At 41.7% G+C, this 22791-nt stretch overlaps 1 protein-coding gene across 1 annotated transcript in view; it reads left to right on the top strand.

Annotated features, from left to right (window-relative positions):
- The window catches only part of FMN2 (formin 2), a 152744-nt gene that overhangs the window by 33298 nt on the left and 96655 nt on the right, over positions 1-22791 (top strand). Inside the window, exons 4-6 of the mRNA XM_082214968.1 lie at positions 3874-3935; positions 18973-20561; positions 22404-22548. Of these exons, the coding sequence (XP_082071094.1) occupies positions 3874-3935; positions 18973-20561; positions 22404-22548 (1796 nt within the window). The remainder of the gene's footprint in view (positions 1-3873; positions 3936-18972; positions 20562-22403; positions 22549-22791) is intronic.

The following is a 22791-nucleotide window of genomic DNA, read 5'->3' as shown; positions in this document are numbered from 1 at the left end:
CCAATCTGTTACCTCCGAGGATGTGGACAGGCTGCTTGGACGAGTGAAACCAACCACCTGTCTCCTGGATCCTTGCCCATCCTGGCTTATAAAAGCTAGCCGGGAAGGACTGGGCGATGGGCTTCGTGGGGTGGTGAATGCTTCCCTCCGTGAGGGAGCCTTCCCAGACCCGCTGAAAGAGGCGGTTATTAAACCGCTTCTTAAAAAACCATCTTTAGATGCGGCCACGATGGCCAATTATCGCCCAGTCTCAAATCTTCCATTCTTGGGCAAGGTGATTGAGCGAGCGGTGGCCGAACAACTCCAGGCACGCCTGGAAGAAGCGGACCATTTGGATCCCTTCCAGTCGGGATTCAGGCCTCATCATGGGACTGAAACTGCCTTGGTCGCACTGGTTGATGATCTCCGGCGGGCTAGGGACAAAGGTGAGAGCTGTTTCCTAGTTTTGCTGGATCTCTCAGCGGCGTTCGATACCATCGACCATAGCATCCTTCTGGACCGTCTTGGGGGGCTGGGAGCTGGGGGCACTGTTATACAGTGGTTCCGCTCCTTCCTCCTAGGCCGTGTTCAGAAAGTGGTGGTGGGGGATGAGTGTTCAGACCCCTGGGCTCTCACTTGTGGGGTGCCTCAGGGTTCTGTCCTCTCCCCCATGCTTTTCAACATCTACATGCGGCCGCTGGGAGAGATCATCAGGAGGTTTGGGCTGGGTGTTCATCAGTATGCGGATGATACCCAGCTCTACCTCTCTTTTAAATCAGAACCAGTGAAGGCGGTGAAGGTCCTGTGTGAGTGTCTGGAGGCGGTTGGAGGATGGATGGCGGCTAACAGATTGAGGTTGAATCCTGACAAGACAGAAGTACTGTTTTTGGGGGACAGGAGGCGGGCAGGTGTGGAGGATTCCCTGGTCCTGAATGGGGTAACTGTGCCCCTGAAGGACCAGGTGCGCAGCCTGGGAGTCATTTTGGACTCACAGCTGTCCATGGAGGCACAGGTCAAATCTGTGTCCAGGGCAGCTGTTTACCAGCTCCATCTGGTACGTAGGCTGAGACCCTATCTGCCTGCGGACTGTCTCGCCAGAGTGGTGCATGCTCTGGTTATCTCCCGCTTGGACTACTGCAATGCACTCTACGTGGGGCTACCTTTGAAGGTGACTCGGAAACTACAACTAATCCAGAATGCGGCAGCTAGACTGGTGACTGGGAGCGGCCGCCGAGACCATATAACACCGGTCTTGAAAGACCTGCATTGGCTCCCAGTACGTTTCCGAGCACAATTCAAAGTGTTGGTGCTGACCTTTAAAGCCCTAAACGGCCTCGGTCCAGTATACCTGAAGGAGCGTCTCCACCCCCATCAGTCTGCCCGGACGCTGAGGTCCAGCGCCGAGGGCCTTCTGGCGGTTCCCTCACTGCGAGAAGCAAAGCTACAGGGAACCAGGCAGAGGGCCTTCTCGGTAGTGGCGCCCGCCCTGTGGAACACCCTTCCAGCAGATGTCAAGGCGATAAACAACTACCTGACATTCAGGAGACATCTTAAGGCAGCCCTGTTCAGGGAAGTTTTTAACGTGTGATATTTTATTGTATTTTTGGTTTTTATGGAAGCCGCCCAGAGTGGCTGGGGAGGCCCAGCCAGATGGGCGGGGTATAAATAATAAATTATTATTATTATTATTATTACTAAGCAGGAGAGATTTCAAGCATCTTTAATATAGCTGTGTGCCTGCCTGCTGGCTGCTGTATCACAAATGCCAATTGTATTCTGTATCCTGGGAAACCAATTAGTATTCACCCTTTCAACCAAAGCAGTGGCACTTTAAACAGCTTTTGAAAAAGCAAACTGGCCTGACCTATGTGAAATATAAAAATCAGAAAGTATAAGGCATGCAAAATATTATTTAATAATCCAATGTGAACACATTTGCTTAGGTGAGGAAAAACAGATGGAAATAGGATAGCAAGGTTTTACAAAGACTTAGGAGATACTGCTGACCTAAGAATCAACAATAAATCATAGAGAAACAAAGGTACTCCTACTTATTGCCAAAATTCACATGGCCCAAGTGTTTGGTGTGGGGGCACTATACTTGAGTCCAGAAGTCCTAGACTACAAGCCCATCAGTGGCAGTTGCTTTGGAAAAATGGAAGCAGATGGGGTATTTTTACCCAAGCATTTGAGGGGTGAGTCTCTCCTGAACTACTGACATTGTCACTGTTTGCTGTAATGCATTGTTTTAGATGCAATAATGAATTTTGATTTAGATGTGGATTGTGTTTTTGCATTGTCTTTATTTAGTAGTGGCATTAGTCTGATGATGATAATGATGATCAACTCTAGTTCTTCCATGGTGAAAATGTCACATGTGAAACTGCCTTATTCTGAGTCAAACCACTGGTTTATCTAGACCTGTGTGGGCACCAGCTCTTCAGGGCAACAGGCAGAGATGTTTCACATGCAGCTGCTGGGTGACCTTGGCCAGTCACACTTCTCTGAAGTCTCTCAGCCTCACTCACCTCACAGAGTGTTTGTTGTGGGGGAGGAAGGGAAAGGAGATTGTTAGCCGCTTTGAGACTCCTTAAGGGAAGTGAAAGGTGGGATATCAAGTCCAAATTCTTCTTCTTCTTCTTCTTCTTCTTCTTCTTCTTCTTCTTCTTCTTCTTCTTTTCTGCTACCTGATTTTTATTTTTATTTTAAAGTTGGCTCACACCCAAGATCTTCTTGCTGCATAGCATGTACTCTACCACTGGGGCATAGCCCCCTTCATTTGTGGCATATAGCTGTTATAAAATGTTCTACATAGCACCTTTGGCCACATGGAGAGATAGTCACCTGTAGTCTCCAGTTGTCAAATACCTGCAGTTCCAATCAGGACAGCAAGGTAGTCTGGTACTACTTGACTCACCAGACAAAAGGCCACAGGTGTCAAGCTGGCCACACAGCGCTGCCATGCAAAGGTTTTAAACAAACCACCACTTGTTACATTGCTGTGCCCTTCCACCCAGAGACAGACACAAATGGAGGAATACACTCCTCAAGCAATAAAATTGTATGGTTCTGATATACAATTTCTACTTTAAACTGCAGTGGGATAAAATCTGGATTTTCAGTTAGTTTTCAAGTTTGTTTGTTTGTTGTTGCTCAAGATGCATATTACTGATACTGTAGTAGAAATAGTAATAGTAACAACAACAACAACAACAACACAATTTGTTTACCACCCTTCATCTGAAGATCCCAGGGCAGTTCAGAACAGAGAGCCACATTTTAGTCATTTCCCCCCAAAAAAGATTGCCCAGGATTTTAACTGATTTTATATCTACTGCTTTTTGTATTTTTACTGTTGCTACGATAATTGCTTTTGTTTTTGATGTTTTTCATCTGTTTTATATTTGTTTTGTGGTTCTCTTTTGTAGGCTATCTTGAAAATCTAGATAAAATTATATTTTTTAAAAACCCCAGAAAAATACAAAATGAGAATGCAAAATACATAATAAAACAAAAACAATTTGATTTGATTTTGGCTTGTTTCTAGGAGGTAATTTAATTATTGTTTGATTTTATACTAATGTTATATATCTGATGCTAGCCGCCCTGAGCCCCTGAGGGTGGGATATAAATAAACGTTTATTATTATTATTATTATTATTATTATTATTATTATTATTATTAACAAAGCAATTATGCCCATACACAAAGACATTAAAAAAGCTATAGAATGTTAATCACCTGAATGACTGGTTGAAGAGATATTTTTGACTGGTGCCTAAAGAGAGGTAATGAAGGTACTAGGCAAGCCTCCCTGGGAAGAGCATTTCACAAGTTAGAGTATAGTTGCTTCTAACAGTGAAAGTAACTCTGAATATTTACTTTCCCGTCTAGGAAGTGAAACTGCCACTGTGGCAAGAGAGACAGAACATACAGAAGATGTTCAACAGGTACAGGTAAGTTCTTGGTAGGAGAATAAACCTGTGGTTTGAACCCAATGACAACTTATATTTTATTTCTGAAAGAAAATAATGTTAATTTTACAAGTGGCTAAAGGAAAGTAAGTTTCTTATATTTATTATACTAGAAGAATACCTACTTGGTTGTCTGGTGATATTGGGTTGCTGTCTTGTGAGATTCCTGAAACTCATACCATTAAAAATTATACAGAATTTTGAAAAATAAGATCATGCTATGAATTAATCTTAACTCTTGTCCAATTCACATATGTGCATCCTTCATAGATGAAAACTTTAGGTTATTGAACCCTTGAAGACTCTCAGCTGTATGTGTGAACTGACTCAGTTAGAAATACGTACTGTATTTGAGGAGATGTGACGTGATATGAAAATGGTTATGATCTGACACCCCAAGAAGTAGAATGTAAGACAGAAGTAGTACATTACTCCTCTGTGCATTTTTCAAGGAATCTCAGTGGTGCTCAGAAAGTGATGCTTTTCTTTCATATTCTGTATTACCAGCAGCGCTGAGGAAAATATATAACATATCTCTGCCAATCCACTCTAGGATTCTTCAGCACCAAAACAAAAAAAAACCACAATGCCCATCCTAATCTGGTCATTCTTAAATGGATATATGTGGTCATCTTATTGCAGGCTTTGAAATTACCCCCTGGCCCAGCAACTCCACAGTTTTCAGTCGCTGCAACAATAGCCTCTGATGGTACCTACTGGCAATCTGAAACATTTGTTAGTGATATTGCATGACATCATCCATCCCAACCCCAAGCAGGGTACATTTTTTCTCTCACTAGACGTGAGCATCTTTCTCAAGCATGAAAGTGAGAAAGTGTTCTTTGTGCCATACACTTAGCTGCAAACTCTAAAAAGAGGCACCTGACTCTTCCTTCTTACTGCTCTTCCTTCAGGAACTGTTTTTGCTTAAGAGATTTCAGTAGGAGGTCATCTATGTGTGGGGCAGGTACAGCGCCAGAATAGTTTCACTGGAGACTCCCCACACCTGTCTAGCTCCATGGAGCAACTCCTAACCCAGGAAATATATGGACAGGTCACTAGCCTGCAGCCTCAGCCTTATACAGACATGCATACAATCTCAAAATGCACAGCTCACATCAGGCCCACACAGAGAGGGGTAAGCCGGGCACATTTGCTCCAGGCCTCAGAGGGCTAAGCTGGTTGAGGCGGCCTACCAGACTTACACTGCCATGCCAAGACAGTGCCTCCCAGCTGACTAAATGGGCAAAATGCCTGTGCCTGTTCTTATGCACTGCAAGCCTTCAATAGTAAAATCGGGACTAATGAGTACTAATGTGTAGCTTCAGATCAGAGTAGGCAGTGGTGTCGCGGTGGCATGTCTCATGGACAAGACTCCTGCCCTGGGTCTCAGATAAGCTCTGCATAGGCCTGGCTCACATGCATACTGTTGTAACACTTATCAGCCAGCTGAAAAAGCTTGTGAAAACAAATATGTCTTTATTTGTTTTTGAAAGTACAGATAGTATGCATTCAAACTGTTAAGTGTGGCTTGCTGCTGCGATCCACATTCTGTTTGTGTGTGCTCCCTGTACACACAGTGAGGTATTTTCTGTGTATGGTCAGAGAGACGTTATGTCCTGTCCTTTTCCGTTCAATCTGCTGTAAGTTATAGGAGGAGTTTGAGAATAATAATAATAATAATAATAATAATAATAATAATAATTTATTTGTACCCCACCCATCTGACTGGGTTGCCCCAGCCACTCTGGGCAGCTTCCAACATATATAAGAACATTAAAAAGTATCTTGTTCCTACTGCTGTCCTATTATAGTACCAACATTGTACACTAACTTATTCAGGAGATGAACATGTCTGCTACTTCATTGTGCATTTAGAATTACCTAACTAGATGTGATGCTAAATGGGGCACATGGAGATCAAATTAGGAGGGAGGGGAATTTATTTAGGACCGCAGAATTTAAGGAAGGCTTTTAAACCATTTTCTCTCCTGACGCAGGCCCAATGAAAATTTCCCTTAAGCTGTAAGGGGGAGGTAGGGGAGAGCTCCCATAAGCAGCAAAGAAAGCTTTCTTTACAGGTGTTGCATGCCACCCCAATCTCTGAGTGGTGTGAGATTCCAGGTGTTCCACGCACATTAACCAGGGTTTGTGTTTGCCTTTGGAAATGAGGCAAAGCAGAGACTGTGGTGTCTGTATGATATGGGTCATTTACAAATACAGTGGTACTTCCTGTTGTGGACTGGATCTGTTCCGGAGGTCCGGCCGGATCCCAAGGTTTTCACAACCAGAGGACCGCTTCTACGCATGGCAAAACACGGTAAAATACTTTCGGGTTTGCCATTTTCACAACCCGAAGTTTACGTTACCTGAGGGTAACGTAAGCCAAGGTTCTATTGTATATACAACCTGAGCCTATGATGAAGGGGTTCACAGCATTGACACCCCAAGAGGGTCTTCTTTCTCCCATAGCTGCAGCCTTGGATGCAAACAGAAATCAACCATCTCTCCAGCTTTTCTGCCTTTAACAGCCTGCAACCTCCCCCCCCCCAATGTTTCCCCACCATAGCAAACTATAAATGTTTCAAACTCTGCCTTTGTCTTCTAGCTAACTCTGAGTTGAGGGAGGGGCCCCTCCCATTTTCTGCCTGTCACAAAGCCCCCTCTCTTTGGCTTCCCTAATAGCTCACCATCTTCTGTCTGTTCTCCTAATGGTCCATCACCCCAGGCAATTTGATTATCAGGAAACTGGCCTGGCTTATATTTTAACATTTGCAGAATCAAGGGGTTCAGTGTCTGGTACCCAGAAACTCATAACAGGGTGGTGGTGTCTGAAACGCTTAATACAGTGGTACCTTGGGTTAAGAACTTAGTTGGTTCTGGAGGTCTGTTCTTAACCTGAAACTGTTCTTAACCTAAGGTACCACTTTAGCTAATGGGGCTTCCCGCTGCCACCGCTCTGCCACTGCGCGATTTCTGTTCTCATCCTGAAGTACTTAACCCGAGGTACTATTTCTGAGTTAGAGGAGTCTGTAACCTGAAGCGTCGGTAACCTGAGGTACCACTGTACAGGGGAGTCTGGCACCCACAGACTCATAACACAGGGCTAATAGCTGGGTGTGGTGGTTCATAATTACACACAAACAATTCAGACCCCTCCATGTGTAGCTTGATCCTGAAGAAAATCTGCCCCTCCCCTGCAGCAGTTCTTAATGATAAAAGAAGCAAATAAACAAATACAAGTTTAAGTGACACATTTAGCATTTTTTTTTTTTTTTTTTTTTTTTTTTTGCTTTAAACCAGCTCATAACCTCATTTGAAACTTCATCATTTGGATTTTTTGGGGGGTGGGGGGTGGGGAACCAATTTACTCTGGAAGTTTCTCTGAATCCCATGACCGGAAAACACTGTATTCACTTATTGGTTTAGATTTGTTTTATCCATAAGGGAAAGCATGCTATTTTCTTATCTTGGTTAGTCTCACAATAACCCTGTTAGGTTACAAATGTGGAATAGAGACTGAGACTGTGGCTTGGCTGATTAATGTGCTGACAGCAGCTTTGGACACTGAAAAAAGCTGGGGTAGAGGAAGTGCAAGTGAGTTGTATCTTCTTTTCTTTTGTTTTTATTGGATGTTTAAAACCAAGGGTGTACACTTTTCAACTTTCCAGGGCAGTTCTGGGCCAAAATTCTGAAAGGTGGGAGTGTACCCTTGAAAATTAGGTCAGATATTTCACTCAGAAAATTTCTACACAATAAGTACATGTGTTATATACATGAATGCAGTTTGAAAACCACCACTATAACTACAGTGGTGCCTCGCAAGACAAAATTAATTCGTTCTGCGAGTTTTTTCGTCTAGCGAATTTTTCGTCTTGCGAAGCATGGTGTCGGAAAAGTTTTGGAAAAGCTTCAAAAATCACCAAAAACCTCAAAAAAGGCTACCACACCGCGTTCTATGAGTTGCTCCTCGAAGTCAAGTCGCAACTGTATTAAGGGTGTTAAGAAAAAGGAAACAAACTTGCAAAAAACGCAAGACGTTTTCGTCTTGCGAAGCAAGCCCATAGGGAAATTCGTCTTGCGAAGCAGCTCAAAAACCGCAAAACCCTTTCGTCCAGCGAGTTTTTCGTCTTGCGAGGCATTCGTCTTGCGGGGCACCACTGTATTCATATCCATACCTCCAAGATGAGCGTGCAGAAAAGGCTGATTTAGGTTACTTCCACCAACTTTTAAAACCCTATTCTCTCTTCTGCCTCACTGTGCTTCCCAAATTTTATGCTCTTCTCTGAAGCTGATGTGCTCTGGTCCATGGGGTCTTGAAGAGTCGGACATGACTAAGCGATTAAACAACAACAACAACTGAAGCTGAGACAGTGCATCTTTCTCCTTAAAGGGAACAATGCATGAGCTCACCTTGGATAGTTGAAGAAAATGGCAGCATAAGAACTGCAGCTCACTTGTTCTTACCCTACCATGTTAATTTTGAATGTCTGAAGCTGATATGAGTCCTTAGTTCTTCTAGCATTTGCAGGTCAATTCACAAAAATACAGTGATCCTGCAGTATACAAATCATACTGTGTTTTCGTTATAGCTATCCGGTATCATTTTGCATTATATTATTCTAGTTTTCGGCTTGCTTTTTAAAATGATTGCCCCATCCCAACCAGAGTAATCTTTATGTATCAAGTTCTTGCTATATTCCAGTTTCAGAAACTGTCCCATCATGACCGAGTTCATAAATAACTTTTTGGTTACAGATATGAAATTCCTCCACAAGCCAAATACTTGTCATGAAAAAAAGAAGTTATGAATCTGCCATAAAGCTTCCAAATGTATATTGTTCCTCTCAGATTATAGGCCCTGTTGGAACCCATGGTACCTTCTTTGGATTTGGCAGTTTTTAGACACTGAAGACAGATTTATCCTGTATGATTTATTTATGTATTTTCCAGGAATATGAAAATAAAATGTTGACTTTAGAAATCTCTAGTGAGCAAGATGTTTTGGAACATAATGTTAAAAAGCTTTCTGCTCCATCACAAGCCTTTAAGCAGGGCCTCTCTTATTTTATCTTTTTGTACAGCACCTAAGAATTGAAGGCACAATACAAAGATTTATATTTTGGCTGCAATACTGTGCACAGTTGAGTTCCCATTGCGTTTGATAGAATATATTTTGAAGTGTCATTGTGCAGGGCGCAAGCTTTTAAACTAGATTTTAAGAGCACTTCTAAAAATATTATTTTACTGTTTATCATGAAAACATAAATTATCTCTTTAATGCTGCAGTATGAGAAAAAAATCCATCTTACATTTAACAATAATAATCTTAACAGACTATTCTTTCTTTCTAATATAATTAAAATTTGTACTAAAATTTGTACTATTGTACTCTCCAGAGGCAAATAGTAGCACTGGTGGGGTAGTTTTCAGGAGGAAACTGTCATGACAGCATTGAGACTCTGGTGGCTTTTTCTTCAAAATAAAAGTGGCCATTTTAAGCATGCTATTTTGAAAGTTTGGATTAATGCCATGTCTAGATTGGCCTTAAATTGTGCTAATTCACTTTGAAATAAATAACTGGAATGTAAGTTAATCAGTGGGTCTTAAATGTGACTAACAGAGACCTACATTGGCTCCCAGTATGTTTCCAGGCACAAGTCAAAGCGTTGGTGCTGACCTCTAAAGCCCTAAACGGCCTTGGCTCAGTATACTTGAAGGAGCATCTCCACACCCATCGCTCAGCCTGGACACTGAGGTCCAGTGACAAGGGCCTTCTGGTGACTCCCTCACTGTGAGAAGCGAAGTTACAAGGAACTAGGCAGAGGGCCTTCTTGGTAGTGGCGCCCACCCCGTGGAATGCCCTCCCGTCAGATGTCAAAGAAATAAAGAACTATCTGACGTTTAGAAGACATCTGAAGGTAGCCCTGTTTAGGGAAGTTTTTAATGACTGATGTTTTAATGTATTTTTAATCTTTGGTTGGAAGTCGCCGAGAGTGGCTGGGGAAACCCAGCCAGATGGGCGGGGTATAAATAATAAATTATTGTTAGTATTATATTATTATTATTATAGACTGTATATGGGGAAAAGGAAGCAGAGAAGGGGAAGGACTCTGGGATTGACGAAAAGTAGAAGCATTGGTCTGTGAGAGATGGCTGTTGATTGGGGCATTTAACATGGCAACATCATGCAGGAAGTATGACTTAACAGATATTTCGAGTGACCAAATAAACAAAAAACTTCACCCTGTTTTTCAAGATGATTTAAGGCTCCTTGTACAACCTTAATGTTTCCAGTGCTGTATCATTTATAATTAAGTATAATCACTCTAGATATTTAAGTGTTATATAATTTATAATTAACAAATGTATCTGTGAGAAGGGACGCAGGTGGCGCTGTGGGTAAAACCTCAGCGCCTAGGACTTGCCGATCGCATGGTCGGCGGTTCAAATCCCCGCGGCAGGGTGCGCTCCCGTCTTTCAGTCCCAGCTCCTGCCCACCTAGCAGTTCGAAAGCACCCTTAAGTGCAAGTAGATAAATAGGTACCGCTTTATAGCGGGAAGGTAAACGGTGTTTCTGTGTGCTACGCTGGTGCTGGCTCGCCAGAGCAGCTTCGTCACGCTGGCCACGTGACCCAGAAGTGTCTGCGGACAGCGCTGGCTCCCGGCCTATAGAGTGAGATGAGCGCACAACCCTAGAGTCTGGCAAGACTGGCCCGTACGGGCAGGGGTACCTTTACCTTTACTATCTGTGAGAATCCCATATTGATTCCTAGCACAATTTTTTATTGCAATTGAATCAAATTGGCTAACTGAGCTGAACTAAAGCTGTATCAAAAAACACCATCAATTTATGAGAATGCTTTAAAAGAGAATGATCTGTAGAGTCCTTGTTCAAACACTAGATGGCAGCTACAGATTTAGAAATGAGTTCCGCAAATTCAATCTACATTGTTTTTCCTCTGTAAAATTTAATATTTCTCAATGGGAATACGTATTTATCTGAGTCAGACATTTGTGGCTGCCTGGATTAGTGCAGTTCTGTCTCTGTTCAGTCATCATGATTGGTAACTTGTCTTGAAACACTATTCCTGTAATTCCTGTAATATGGGGAAGGAATGGGCCAAGTTGTCCAGAGTACCTGTCCAGTGTACAAGTGCACAAGTGCACACAAATTTGTTTATTTAAATTTATTTAAAACGTTTATACCTTGCCTTTCCTCAGCAATAACAATTTAAAAAACAGTTTGACAATAACAAAATAAAGCAGCCATAAAACACTAAAATGGAGGAAAGGGATAAAAAAAACTATCAAAAATAATTTCAGCATAATTTATGATCCAAAAGCCTTCCTAAAAAGGATGCTTTTTAAACAGCATGCAGAAGGACATTACAGGAGACAAAGCCAGGCTGTAGCCATTGCAAAGGCTCTTTCCTTGGTCCCAGCTAGGTGTATGAGACACATAGGATGGTGCAATCATTTAAGTAGTGAGGGATGTGGGTGGTGCTCTGGTCTAAACCACTAAGCCTCTTGGGCTTCCTGATTGGAAGGTCAGCAGTTCTAATCCACGCAATGGGGTGAGCTCCCATTGCTCTGTCCCAGCTTCTGCCAGCCTAGCAGTCCAAAAGCACACCAGTGCAAGTAGATAAATAGGTACCACTGCAGTTGTAAGGTAAACGGCATATCTATGTGCTCTGGCTTCCGTCACAGTGTTCTATTGTGCCAGAAGTGGTTTGGCCATGCTGGCCACATGACCTGGAATGCTGTCTGTGGACAAACACTGGCTCTCTCAACCTGAAGCAAGATGAGTGCTGCACCCCATAGTCACCTTGGACTGGACTTAACCATCCAAGGGTCCTTTACCTTTACCTTTACCTAAACATTTAAGTGGGCTGGAAGCTTCATACTGGAAAAGGTAGTCCTTCATATGTCTTGGTCCCAGACCATTTTTTTTAAATAGAAGGATGTCTGCACTGATACAAAAGGAACACAAGCCACTTGTTGTGTTTTACATGCAACACTCTGGATTACTGTGGGCATGTGAAGTCATGCTGTCATTTGCCAGCTGTTTAACTCATGTATGTTAAGCATTTATATGCTGCTGCTGCAAATTTCAGTATCAGTTACTTGTTGTTGTTTAACTTTTTGACATCAGGATACCACCACTAGAAATCGAACATTCATTTTCAGATAGTCTTGAAGAGTAGATCTCGAGATAGAGAAGGACTTTACCCCTTTATTTTAATTACTCTAAAATGTTGGAATTAAGTTGACTTAAGGTGATTATTACAGAGCAGGCATCCCCAACCTGCGGCCCTCCAGATGTGTTGGCCTACAACTCCCATGATCCCTAACTAACAGGACCAGTGGTCAGGGATGATGGGAATTGTAGTCCAAAACATCTGGAGGGCTGAAGGTTGGGGATGCTTGTTACAGAGAAATGACTGGGCTGTTTGGAGGAATGGTGGATCTTACCAGGGATCGCTAAGGCGGTGTTTTCTTGCAATTCTTTCATGGTTACTCATATAGTACTTAAAATATAACTATACTGGTTAAAATCAGATAATAGATAGGCATTGTCAACTAAGGAAGGGCTTAGCTCAGCAGTGGAGCATGCAAAGGTTCAAAACACAGCATTGCCAGGAAAGGCTGAGAAAGACCTCTGTTGAATATCTTGGAAAGCAACTGCCAGCTAGTGTTGACAGTATTGAGCTAGATGGACCAGTGATATGACATAGGTTGCTATGTTCAGAATTGTCTGTAAATGAATGCACTTGTAGTGGTTGGATCTTGCTTTTACCAAGTATGTTGCTTTCCCAAACTTTTAAATGGCCCATTTCTTAAAACATAATTTTCACAGGCATCAGAATATTATAAGCAAATATAAGGTTGCTGTACATGAAGTCTGCTCTAAATTGCCCCCATTGCTTTTCACACAGCTACATGCATAGTCCTCTTTTGCATACTCCTAGGATTAAGTATAAGACTGCTGATATATTTTACTGATAGTGTATTTCTTGGCCAAAGGAAAGACACAACTACAGTTATCACCTCCAACCAGTCTTGTTTATGCTTCTCATTTTCTTGCTTCTATTAGGATAAATTATCCACATACTGAAATTAGTATTGCAGGTTATTTGGGTATGAGAACTGGAGGATTTGATAACCAAGATGAAAGAGATGAAATCAACAGAAAAAGGGAAAGATTGTGGTTTTCTTTGTGAGAAAAACGCAGATAGAATTGGGCAATATTTGAGATTCTTAACAGAATAAAATTCAGGATATTGAAAGTTTCAGGAACATATTTGTTATATAGACGCAAGTACCAGCTACAAAATTTGGTTGTGCTGCCAATGTGGGAATATAAGTATTTATTTTATACTTTTCTTTGCAGTTCTCTAGAAGTTAATCAATATCTTTAACTTCTTAGCTAAATAATACCTTCATACTGAGGCTATGAATAGGAAGAGGGTTTTCAGGAACGAAGAGCTGAGAAACAGACAGATACATCTGAGAGTTTATGCCAATATGAAAATTGAGGGCACCTGAAAATTGTAGTTTGTGTTTGTGTGGACCAATTTCCAGAGTAGAGTATGAAATACTTGGACAACTAAAATGAAGGTGATGAGAGCCAAAACTATTCTAACCTTTCCAAATGTTTGTAGCATCTGTTGAGGATCTGTTTACAACACAAAGGCGTACAATGGACGAAGAGTAGAGGGTCTGACTCCAAGAAAGCTGCAGGGTGGGGCACTAACATGCATCTGGGTGGAGCATCATGAGAGCTACACCCATATGAAGGGCTTGATTCATACCTGGAGGAAGGCAGTATGCAAGGTGGCTTCTAGGCGGCTTCTTGATGGAATCTCAAAGCCAGGATGGATAATAATTTAATTATGAATTGAATTGGGAGGATTGCCGTCTCTATTTACTGTATTTATTTTATTTACTGAAGTAATGAAAAACCATTTTTATTTATATTTTGAAAAGGAGAGTACTTAAAACGTTCCGAGGAAATGATATAGCAGTTGGGTGGAGATCTTTTGTTTCAGTGCCAGACATATGGTACTTGTCTGTTTCCTGTGTAGGATAAACATAAATTTCTAACTGGCTAATAAGGGTGGATTTGCATATGCATTGCACATGCCTAAGCTCCTAGGCATGATATTAGGTAAGTATGCCATGATGCATGTGGATTTGTATAGCTCACAGGTGTCTTCCCCACTGTTTTTCTAGAGAACAACAAGGTACCTGGGCAGATTACCTGGGCAAGTTCAATGCACGTGGAAAGATGCTTTGACTCTAGCAGCACAGATCATCTAGGATACCATGCATCAAGACATAAAGCAACTTGTGTTCTGCATTACAGACAAACAATCAAGAAATGAAATCAGTGCTTCCCCCTAATGGAGAGATTTAATAGATGATTGATTTTTCAGGCTGATTTCCCAGCCAACTTGGTATGCAGGAACCCACAGTGGTTGACAACTGCCTGCCAAGGCAGATTTGAAACTAGTGATTCTGCATAATTGGACTTTTCTGTCTGTACACGGCATTTGTTATATCTAGGCAAGCCTTCTTTGTTGCCCCAAGAAGCAGCTTTTAGCTTCTTTGCATTTGGCAATGCAGAGTAATGAGATGGATTTTATTTAATTTTCTCAGAGCCAGTCTTTTCTATCAGTGCTTTTGTATTTTGCCCACCTTTGGTATCACTAAAAACAACCTGTGGTTGCGGGCTCTATCTCTATGGAAACGAAAAATGTGGTGTTTGTATTGTACCAGAGTAGACAGACATAATTATACATAATGTTAAGTATAGTCAATGTGATATACAGAATGGATTGGATCCAGAGATGTGCTGTGCGAGCAGAAAGCAATTTCCACTTGAGCAAGATTGTCCTGCCAAATTCCCCTGATTTCCCGCTCCCACTTCATTCCCCCTTTCCCGTTGCCATTCCAGGCCTTAGGGGAGCCAGGAGGGCTGTAGTGGTGGGCAAGCAGCCAGGAAGGCCAGTGAGGAGCAAAGTCTTTCGCTTGCTCTTCTTTAGATCCAATCCAAATAGTAATTCAACTACATCAAAATAGTTGCTTCCTCCACCACCACCACTCTGCCAGTCACTCCAGTATATCTTCATGGTAGAGATTTAGCTTGAGCTGTGTTTAGGAATCTCTTATTTATACTGAGGCTTCACTCATCCTGGAAAACAGAGATTTATTTGAAGGCATTTCCTCCAGCATTATCTGGTTTAAACCTTGCTGTAAATGCCAGCATCTTTATTCTTATGTGTGTCTGGCTTTATAAAATCAAGGAGTGTGTGCACATAGCAGAGAACTTCAACTTTTTCACATGGGTGATAGATTTGTACTGCCTTAAGTGACAAGCTGAAAGGCCTGCTCCATCCCCAAAATCAAAACGACCAGCTTTTCAAAACAGAAGTAACTTAGTTTAACTGTTTGATTACATAAGTGGATATTGAATATTATTGCTGTTAAACTTTAAAAGTTCTTTAAGGCTCCTAGAGACTTTGATATCTACAAAGGAGACCTGAGAGATCAATGTCTAATTTTAACCAGACAAAAGAAACTGTCTTCAATTAGAAATGCCATCTTTTATGTGCCTTATTATTTAATAATAATTTCTTTTATGTTGGAATTGGTTAGTATGGGTATTATAAAATTAAAGAATGTGGCCAATCCCGTGTTTTCCTCTTTGGCTGAACTCAGAGGGGGGAAATCTCTCTTTCCACAAATGAGATTTTTAGATAGTGTAAACTGAATTAATCTTTGTAAAGGACATTCTAGAAGTTATCTCAAGAGCAAGCCAATTTGTATGTAGAAGGTTATTGTCTTGTTTTTTCCCCCTTGAAGCAGACCTTTCATCTCCTTGGTGGATAGATAGGTTCTAAGAAAAATTAAAAGAGGCAAGATGTTCTCTCTGCAAAAATAAAATATTGGAAAAGATTTTTTGGGGAGGGAGGGCTAAAACAAAACTCTTGGAACCTGTAACCAAGCAAATAATTAGTTTGTGAAACAAATTCTACTAAAGCCCTTTCCAACTTTTTTTTTTTAAAAAAAACCTATTTAGCTCAGGTGTTTAGATTGCTCTGGCATTTTTCAGCCCCAGCCCTTTAAATATTCCTTTAATATTAATACCCATTTAATGGATAAGTTAATAGACTACTTCTAACTGTTTTGAGAGTTAGAGACCAGTAGGGAGCTAATACAGATGGTTGTATTAGTCCACTCTAATGGTTATATAAGGAAATTCCTTCCAGTAGCACCTTAAAGACCAACTAAGTTAGTTCTTGGTATGAGCTTTCGTGTGCAAGAACACTTCTTCAGATACACTGAAACAGAAGTTGCCAGACCCTTCTATCTGAAGAAGTGTGCTTGCACACGAAAGCTCATACCAAGAACTAACTTAGTTGGTCTTTAAGGTGCTACTGGAAGGAATTTTTTTATTTTGACTATGGCAGACCAACACGGCTACCTATCTGTAACTGGTTATATAAGGAGGCATCCACTTTTATTTGCAAGTTGAATAAAGTTGGAGCATAACATTACTTGGTCATGATTTGATTTCATACCCAATTTGTGGTCTTATCTACATGGAAATCCTGAAAATGAAACCTTCATGTCTTAAACTGTGCCTTTTGGCCATGTGGGCAACAGGACTTCTATGGCTCTGGTTTCAGCTGTGTTTTACCTGTCACCTGACATGGACCCTGCATGGGCTCATCCTAGATTTGTTTGAGTTTGGGACTGGAGGAACTGAAGGAGCATAAAAGGCAACATAGCTTTCTTCTTTTGGGGCCACAGTAGCAATATTACCATTTTCACATCGTCTGTGAGTTTCCATAGCAATGGATTGCCCATCCATTTGTGCCAGGTTTATCTTGTAAATAGTTTATTTTTTATTTTTTTATTTATATACTTTTATTTAAAAAACATTGTTTAAAATATATAGTCACAAAAGCAGTGCAGCTTAAATCCCTCAAACCGGCTCATCTGTTCCAAACAGCCGTGTTTTAGTATACAAGCAATGAGATAAATAACCTTTGAACTCCTGGCGTATGCTTGTGTGTCACCTCTATAACTCTGTTCTTTCATTTTTCATTAAAACAACAACTCTCACTCTCTCTCTTTCTCTCTTTGCTTTACTTGAAGGCTAGGAAATAGTTGCTGGGTTTAAATATTCTCATACCTTTCCCTTCATAAACAATGGTATAAAGCTAAACTTTCAGATGAAAGATGAGTTTGAGCTTTTGCATGTAATTTGGAAAGCCCCTTCATTAATGTTGATTGTTTACCTTTTTTTTTTTTACATTAATTTGAAGTGTCAGCCTATAAACATTGCAGTCTTTGGAAACAGCTTTGTTTGTGAAACAAATTCCTACAAGTTTGTGGTTTTATAATCATTTACTGCTTATGAATTCCAAAGGAGTAATCACATTAGTCCATAAGCAACAAGACACACTTGTAGTATTGGGCCCAACTCCTGTCAAGTTGGGAGTGAAGCAGAGGCAGAGATGAAGGAAGGGAAACAAGTCCCGCAAGGTCAGAGTCTCCCAGTTGCTCCGGCCAGCAAGCAGCCCAAACCTGGAAGCCTTTATAAGGGCCAGGGGAGAAGAGGCTTGAATTGCTAATCTGGCTGGTCCCCATGTAGTTCACTCCTTCAAACACAAACAGGTAGGTACACACAATCAGGAATCCTTGTGGACATAACACAGGAGGACCCAGGTGCAAGACCCTCTGCATGGGAACATTCTCTGTTGGGTAGATGAATTGAGCAAGTACAGCAAGAAGGATATCCTAAGCAACCTATATGCAGTTGAAGTAGGATGAAGATCAGGCATTACTGATTATTTTCCCACAGGTTTTGGTAGAAAATGCCCCAGTTCTCAATGAAGTTGGCTGTTGCGGATGGAAAGTCATCCACAATAAACCGCCTGATCTCTAATGTGCCTCTCATGTTTCTGGCTGTAGATGTCAAGGATTAGATGTGTCTTTTCTGAAGCTTTTATGATATATTATACATTGATCAGCATTAGTGCTGGCTGACATTCTGTCTTGTTTTCTTTTTTTTATGTCTTTCTAACAAAGTGAATACAAATGTCTGTTTTCCCCCTGAAACAAAAACACCCCCCCCCCATGATTTTAATTGGAAACTTAATGAATGAGAAACTGGCACAAAAAGCTGTAATTGGAGAAATAAACTAAGTTATCCTTTAGTCTCTTTCCATCGTACTGTTTGGAGCCTTGGATAGTTGTTCTTTGGCTATTTTCAAACATCACAATTCAAAGTGGCTCCAGTGGTAAACACAGGCTTACTTTGGCATTCCTATAGCCCGTCATTTGCTCCAGGGTGAGTGATCTCAAGCAACTAATGCATGGATGTTAATCAATCAAAATAAGCTTTACTTTTATGGCAGAAGGAACACATGACTAGTCTCCAATACCATTTGGGATATAGATGTTGCATGTCTGTAATGCTTTTATCTGATCAGCTTGGTGAAATCCAGTCTCCATGAACGACCAGAAACAAATTCCAATTACCCGAATTGGGGCCACATTATGAGTGACTCTCCTTGGCTTCCATTCAGGAATCTAGTGAATCCATAGATTGAATTATACAAGCCTTAAAAAAATAATAATCTAGTTTCTACCTCTTGTTGCAAAGTTTAAAAGGTCCATGTGATGTTTGTGTCAAAGTTATGAAAAAGAGAAAGAATATTTGGAATGGTAGGCCTCAAAACATGCAAAACTACAGTTTCTTTTGTAATGCACCAAAAAGCATGTATCTGCGTCATATAGAGCTGATGAGCAGCTTTTAAAAATGAATGTGTGAAGTAGCCCTCAATGGTTAGATCTTTCCAATGTTCTGACGTATTCACAGAGTTGTAATTAATTTTTATAGTTCCATCTTAAGTCTCTGTGAACATTCTTTCTCTCGGCTGGAAAATACCACATTTTCTTTTTTATGTTGACTTTTCTTATCTTTTTCTTTTTTCCCCATTAGGAAGATGTTGCAATGAAATCGGAAGAGCGGGCAAGCGAAATTCAGCGACTTGAGCAGACCATACAGGACCTGAAAACAAAAATTGCAGAGTTAGAGAAACAGTTTCCAGCGGCAGAGGTGCTGATTTCTAGCAGTAGTAGTCAGTGGAACGAGAGCACGCAGCCAACGTCTGAAGGATTCTCTAATGCAGCTCTTCAAGAACATACGTTAGGTGCCCTTCCCAAAACTATAATTACAAAATCTGTGCAGACTTCACCAACAGATGATTGTTTAACACACACAATGCCTTCAGCCAACACACTGCCACAAGCACCTCTGCACCTCAAAGGGGATCAACATCAAGGGCCAACTCAGCCATTGCCAACACTTGAGCCACAACCCACCTTTTGCTCTGAAATATCTTTAGTCCTGTCTCCAAAACGGATTTCAGTACAGTTGGATGCTGACCAGGAGAAACTAACTACGTCACAACCTTCAGGACCTGATGCTCATTTGTCGTCACCTTTGTGTCAAGAGGAATTGGTACCATCAGCTTCCCACCCAGCTCTAAGCACTGAAAGTATTACTTGCAGTGAACATTCCCCTTCCTTATCCTCTCATCCCACAACTGGACTGTCTGCTTCCCTGCCTGGAGCAGGAGACTTATTTTTAACTTCATCCACCTCTAGTTCATGTGTACTGTCTTCGTCGTCCCTACCTGCCTCAGGGTATTCCCTGTCTTTGCCCAGCGCAATGCCCCCTCCTGCCCCACCATTGCCTGTTGAAGGGATTCCTCCTCCACCACCTCTGCCTGGAATGGACATGCCTCCACCTGCTCCTCCTTTGTCTTTTGCAAGCATTCCTCCTCCGCCTCCATTGCCTGGAGCTGGAATGCCTACAGGCATCCCACCTCCTCCACCTCTTCCTGGAAGGGAAATGTTACCTGCTCCCCCACCTTTGCCAGGCATTGGAGTACCACCACCTCCACCTTTGCCAAGCATGACGGGACCTCCCCCTCCACCACCCCTACCAGGAATGGGAGTGCCACCACCTCCGCCTTTACCAGGCATGGCTGGACCTCCCCCTCCACCACCTCTACCAGGGATGGGAGTGCCACCACCTCCGCCTTTGCCAAGCATGACGGGACCTCCCCCTCCACCACCCCTACCAGGAATGGGAGTGCCACCACCTCCGCCTTTGCCAGGCATGGTGGCACCTCCCCCTCCACCACCCCTACCAGGAATGGGAGTGCCACCACCTCCACCTTTGCCAGGCATGACGGGACCTCCCCCTCCACCACCTCTACCAGGGATGGGAGTGCCACCGCCTCCACCTTTGCCAGGCGTGGTGGCACCACCCCCTCCCCCTCCCCCACCTTTGCCTGGTGCAGGAGCTCCCCCTCCTCCACCACCACCGTTGCCTGGTATGGGTGCGCCACCTCCTCCACCTGCTGGCCTTCCACAGCTTCCTGGGTTTCTTCCCCCTCCCTTGCCAGCTGGTTTATTTGTAATGGGGATGAACCAGGACAAAGGTAGCAGGAAACATGCAATAGAACCTTCTCGACCAATGAAGCCTCTTTATTGGACAAGAATTCAGCTTCATAATAAAAGGTAACAAACACGCCAGAAATGTTTGGTTGGTAGCTTTTGCAATCAGATCGTGTTATACTAAGAACTGAAAAATACCAGCATCCCAAAGTCACTGCCTGCCCCCCCCCGGCCCGGCATTATATACTGATAAACCATCTTTTATAATGCTTAATTTTTTGTGCTTGTTTTTGTGTGCTTTGAGAGAACGTTAGGAAGAAGTGTTTTGCTGTGTATTTTAACAGTAAAAGTTACCAGGTGGCATAGACCATATTTGGCTTGGTCGAACACTAATAATTCCCAGGACAGCAATGTGTATTATCTTCGGTTCTGAATCAGATGTAACTATAACATATATGTTTAATGCAAATTGCACTTTCTCGTGGAGCTTTCAAAGATGTTATCTTGGGTGGCCAATTCATACACATGTGGCAAATTCCACTGTATGCCCTTGGTGCTATCATTTGGCACATTTACCTGTATCCACAACCTCATGGAGAAAATCTCTTCATATGTACATGGCCACACAGGATTATGACTCAAAAAATATATCAGCATGTTGGCAGGAAGTGGTCCAGTACAGGTATGAGAGTAATTCAGTTGCATGAGCAACCTGGACAAATTGTGGGAATACAAAATTGCAGTCACATGTATAAACTAGCCCCGCAGTTCTTGTATTATGGCAGGGATGAGGAAACCTATGGCCCTCCAGATGATGAAGTACTATAACTCCCATCATTCCTGATCATGGACCATGTTTGTTGGTACTGATGGGAGTTCGAGTACACCAATTTCAGGAAGGTTAAAAGTTCCCCACCTCTGCAAAGTAGAGTATAATGCATGTACTTGGAGGCACACACTTTATTATGGTTCAGTCTGCATTGAAAACAGGTTCCAGGACTGAGTTCTATCAGGAAAATACAGGCACAAAGAGAAATATTTGGGGATATTGAAGAGTGGCTGTGGAAGAGGTTTTCTAGTCTGTAATGTGGATCAAAAAGGCTGTTGTTGCAGTTCATTGTCATCTCTGGTGCAGCTGTGGGGATGGAGTTCAGAAAGTTTCATGGAATTATTTTCATTTATTTTTCCTCTGAGCAACAGAAAACTAAACTGAGGTTCTTTGCATGATTTTCTGCTTGTGTCCACTACTGTGTGCATCATACCGTTCCCCCACTTCTCTTACCTTATAATAATAATAATAGTCAAGTAGGGAAATAAGAGCTAGTTGATTCAGAATGTGTTGCTAACATCACTCTTATTAAGAGAAAAGAAACAATACAATCTGTCCTCACAGTGCAAATCCATTTCAAATATGAACCAAAGGCAGCATAAGCTGTGCACTGATTTATGAAGTCTGTGTCAAAATTCTGAAGTCTTCACAATAGTTCTAGTTAACCAAAAATTGCCCTGTGTAAACATTATGCTAGGTTTTGTGAAAGTGTTTTCTTTTCATTCTTCTCCTTGCTTGCCTTTTCAGCTTAATTAAACTTAATGTTAATCTGCAAATACTTATTTTCCAGATCCTCTCACCTTTCTTGACTATTGACATAGTGACTTTGATCAGAAACCTTCAGATAGAAATCTTAATATTCCTTAAATTATGGCCTGCATATCTCTATTTTTGTTACTCTATGAAACCAGTTCCCTACTAAAAAGTATGTTTTACAGAAAATTTGCAACTTACTTTAATATGGAAAATAGGGGTCTTCAATATTTCAGTATTTCATCTTGAGAAGTCCAGGTTTAACAAGAAGAAAAAGAATGCTACTTTTAGCAGCTTAAATTATTTATTATCTATCGTTATTCTACCATTTTGTGATTCTTTAGTCTGACATTGTCCTACATAGGTCTTTTGCTTAACTTTAGAGACTCTAGTACTTCACTTGTGTGGGAGAAAATTGAAGAGCCTTCCATAGATTATCACGAATTTGAAGAACTGTTTTCTAAGACAGCTGTTAAAGAGAGGAAGAAACCCATTTCGGACACCATCACAAAGACAAAGAACAAACAAGTGAGTACCCTCTTTCAATCTTTCTTTGGTGAACAATCCTTTTGTAGGAAAACATTGGCCACCCCTGCCAGGAGGGAGGAGGCATGTTCAGTAGATCTGTCTGTAAGTAGCTCATGGTTGGTATATCTGCATGACACACTTTCCTGTGCTACATTTGTCCAGTCCCTTTCCTTCAGACATCTTTAAATATACTGCATGGAGAAGGTATACACTGTATGAAGTGAAGGGAATAGGATAAAGGGG

This window comes from Podarcis vaucheri (genome assembly GCF_965113315.1).
Source record: "Podarcis vaucheri genome assembly, chromosome: 3".
In the NCBI taxonomy this organism is placed as follows: Eukaryota; Metazoa; Chordata; class Lepidosauria; order Squamata; family Lacertidae; genus Podarcis; species Podarcis vaucheri.
Note: the sequence above shows the minus strand (reverse complement) of the source record. Positions and strands in the feature narration are given on the sequence as shown.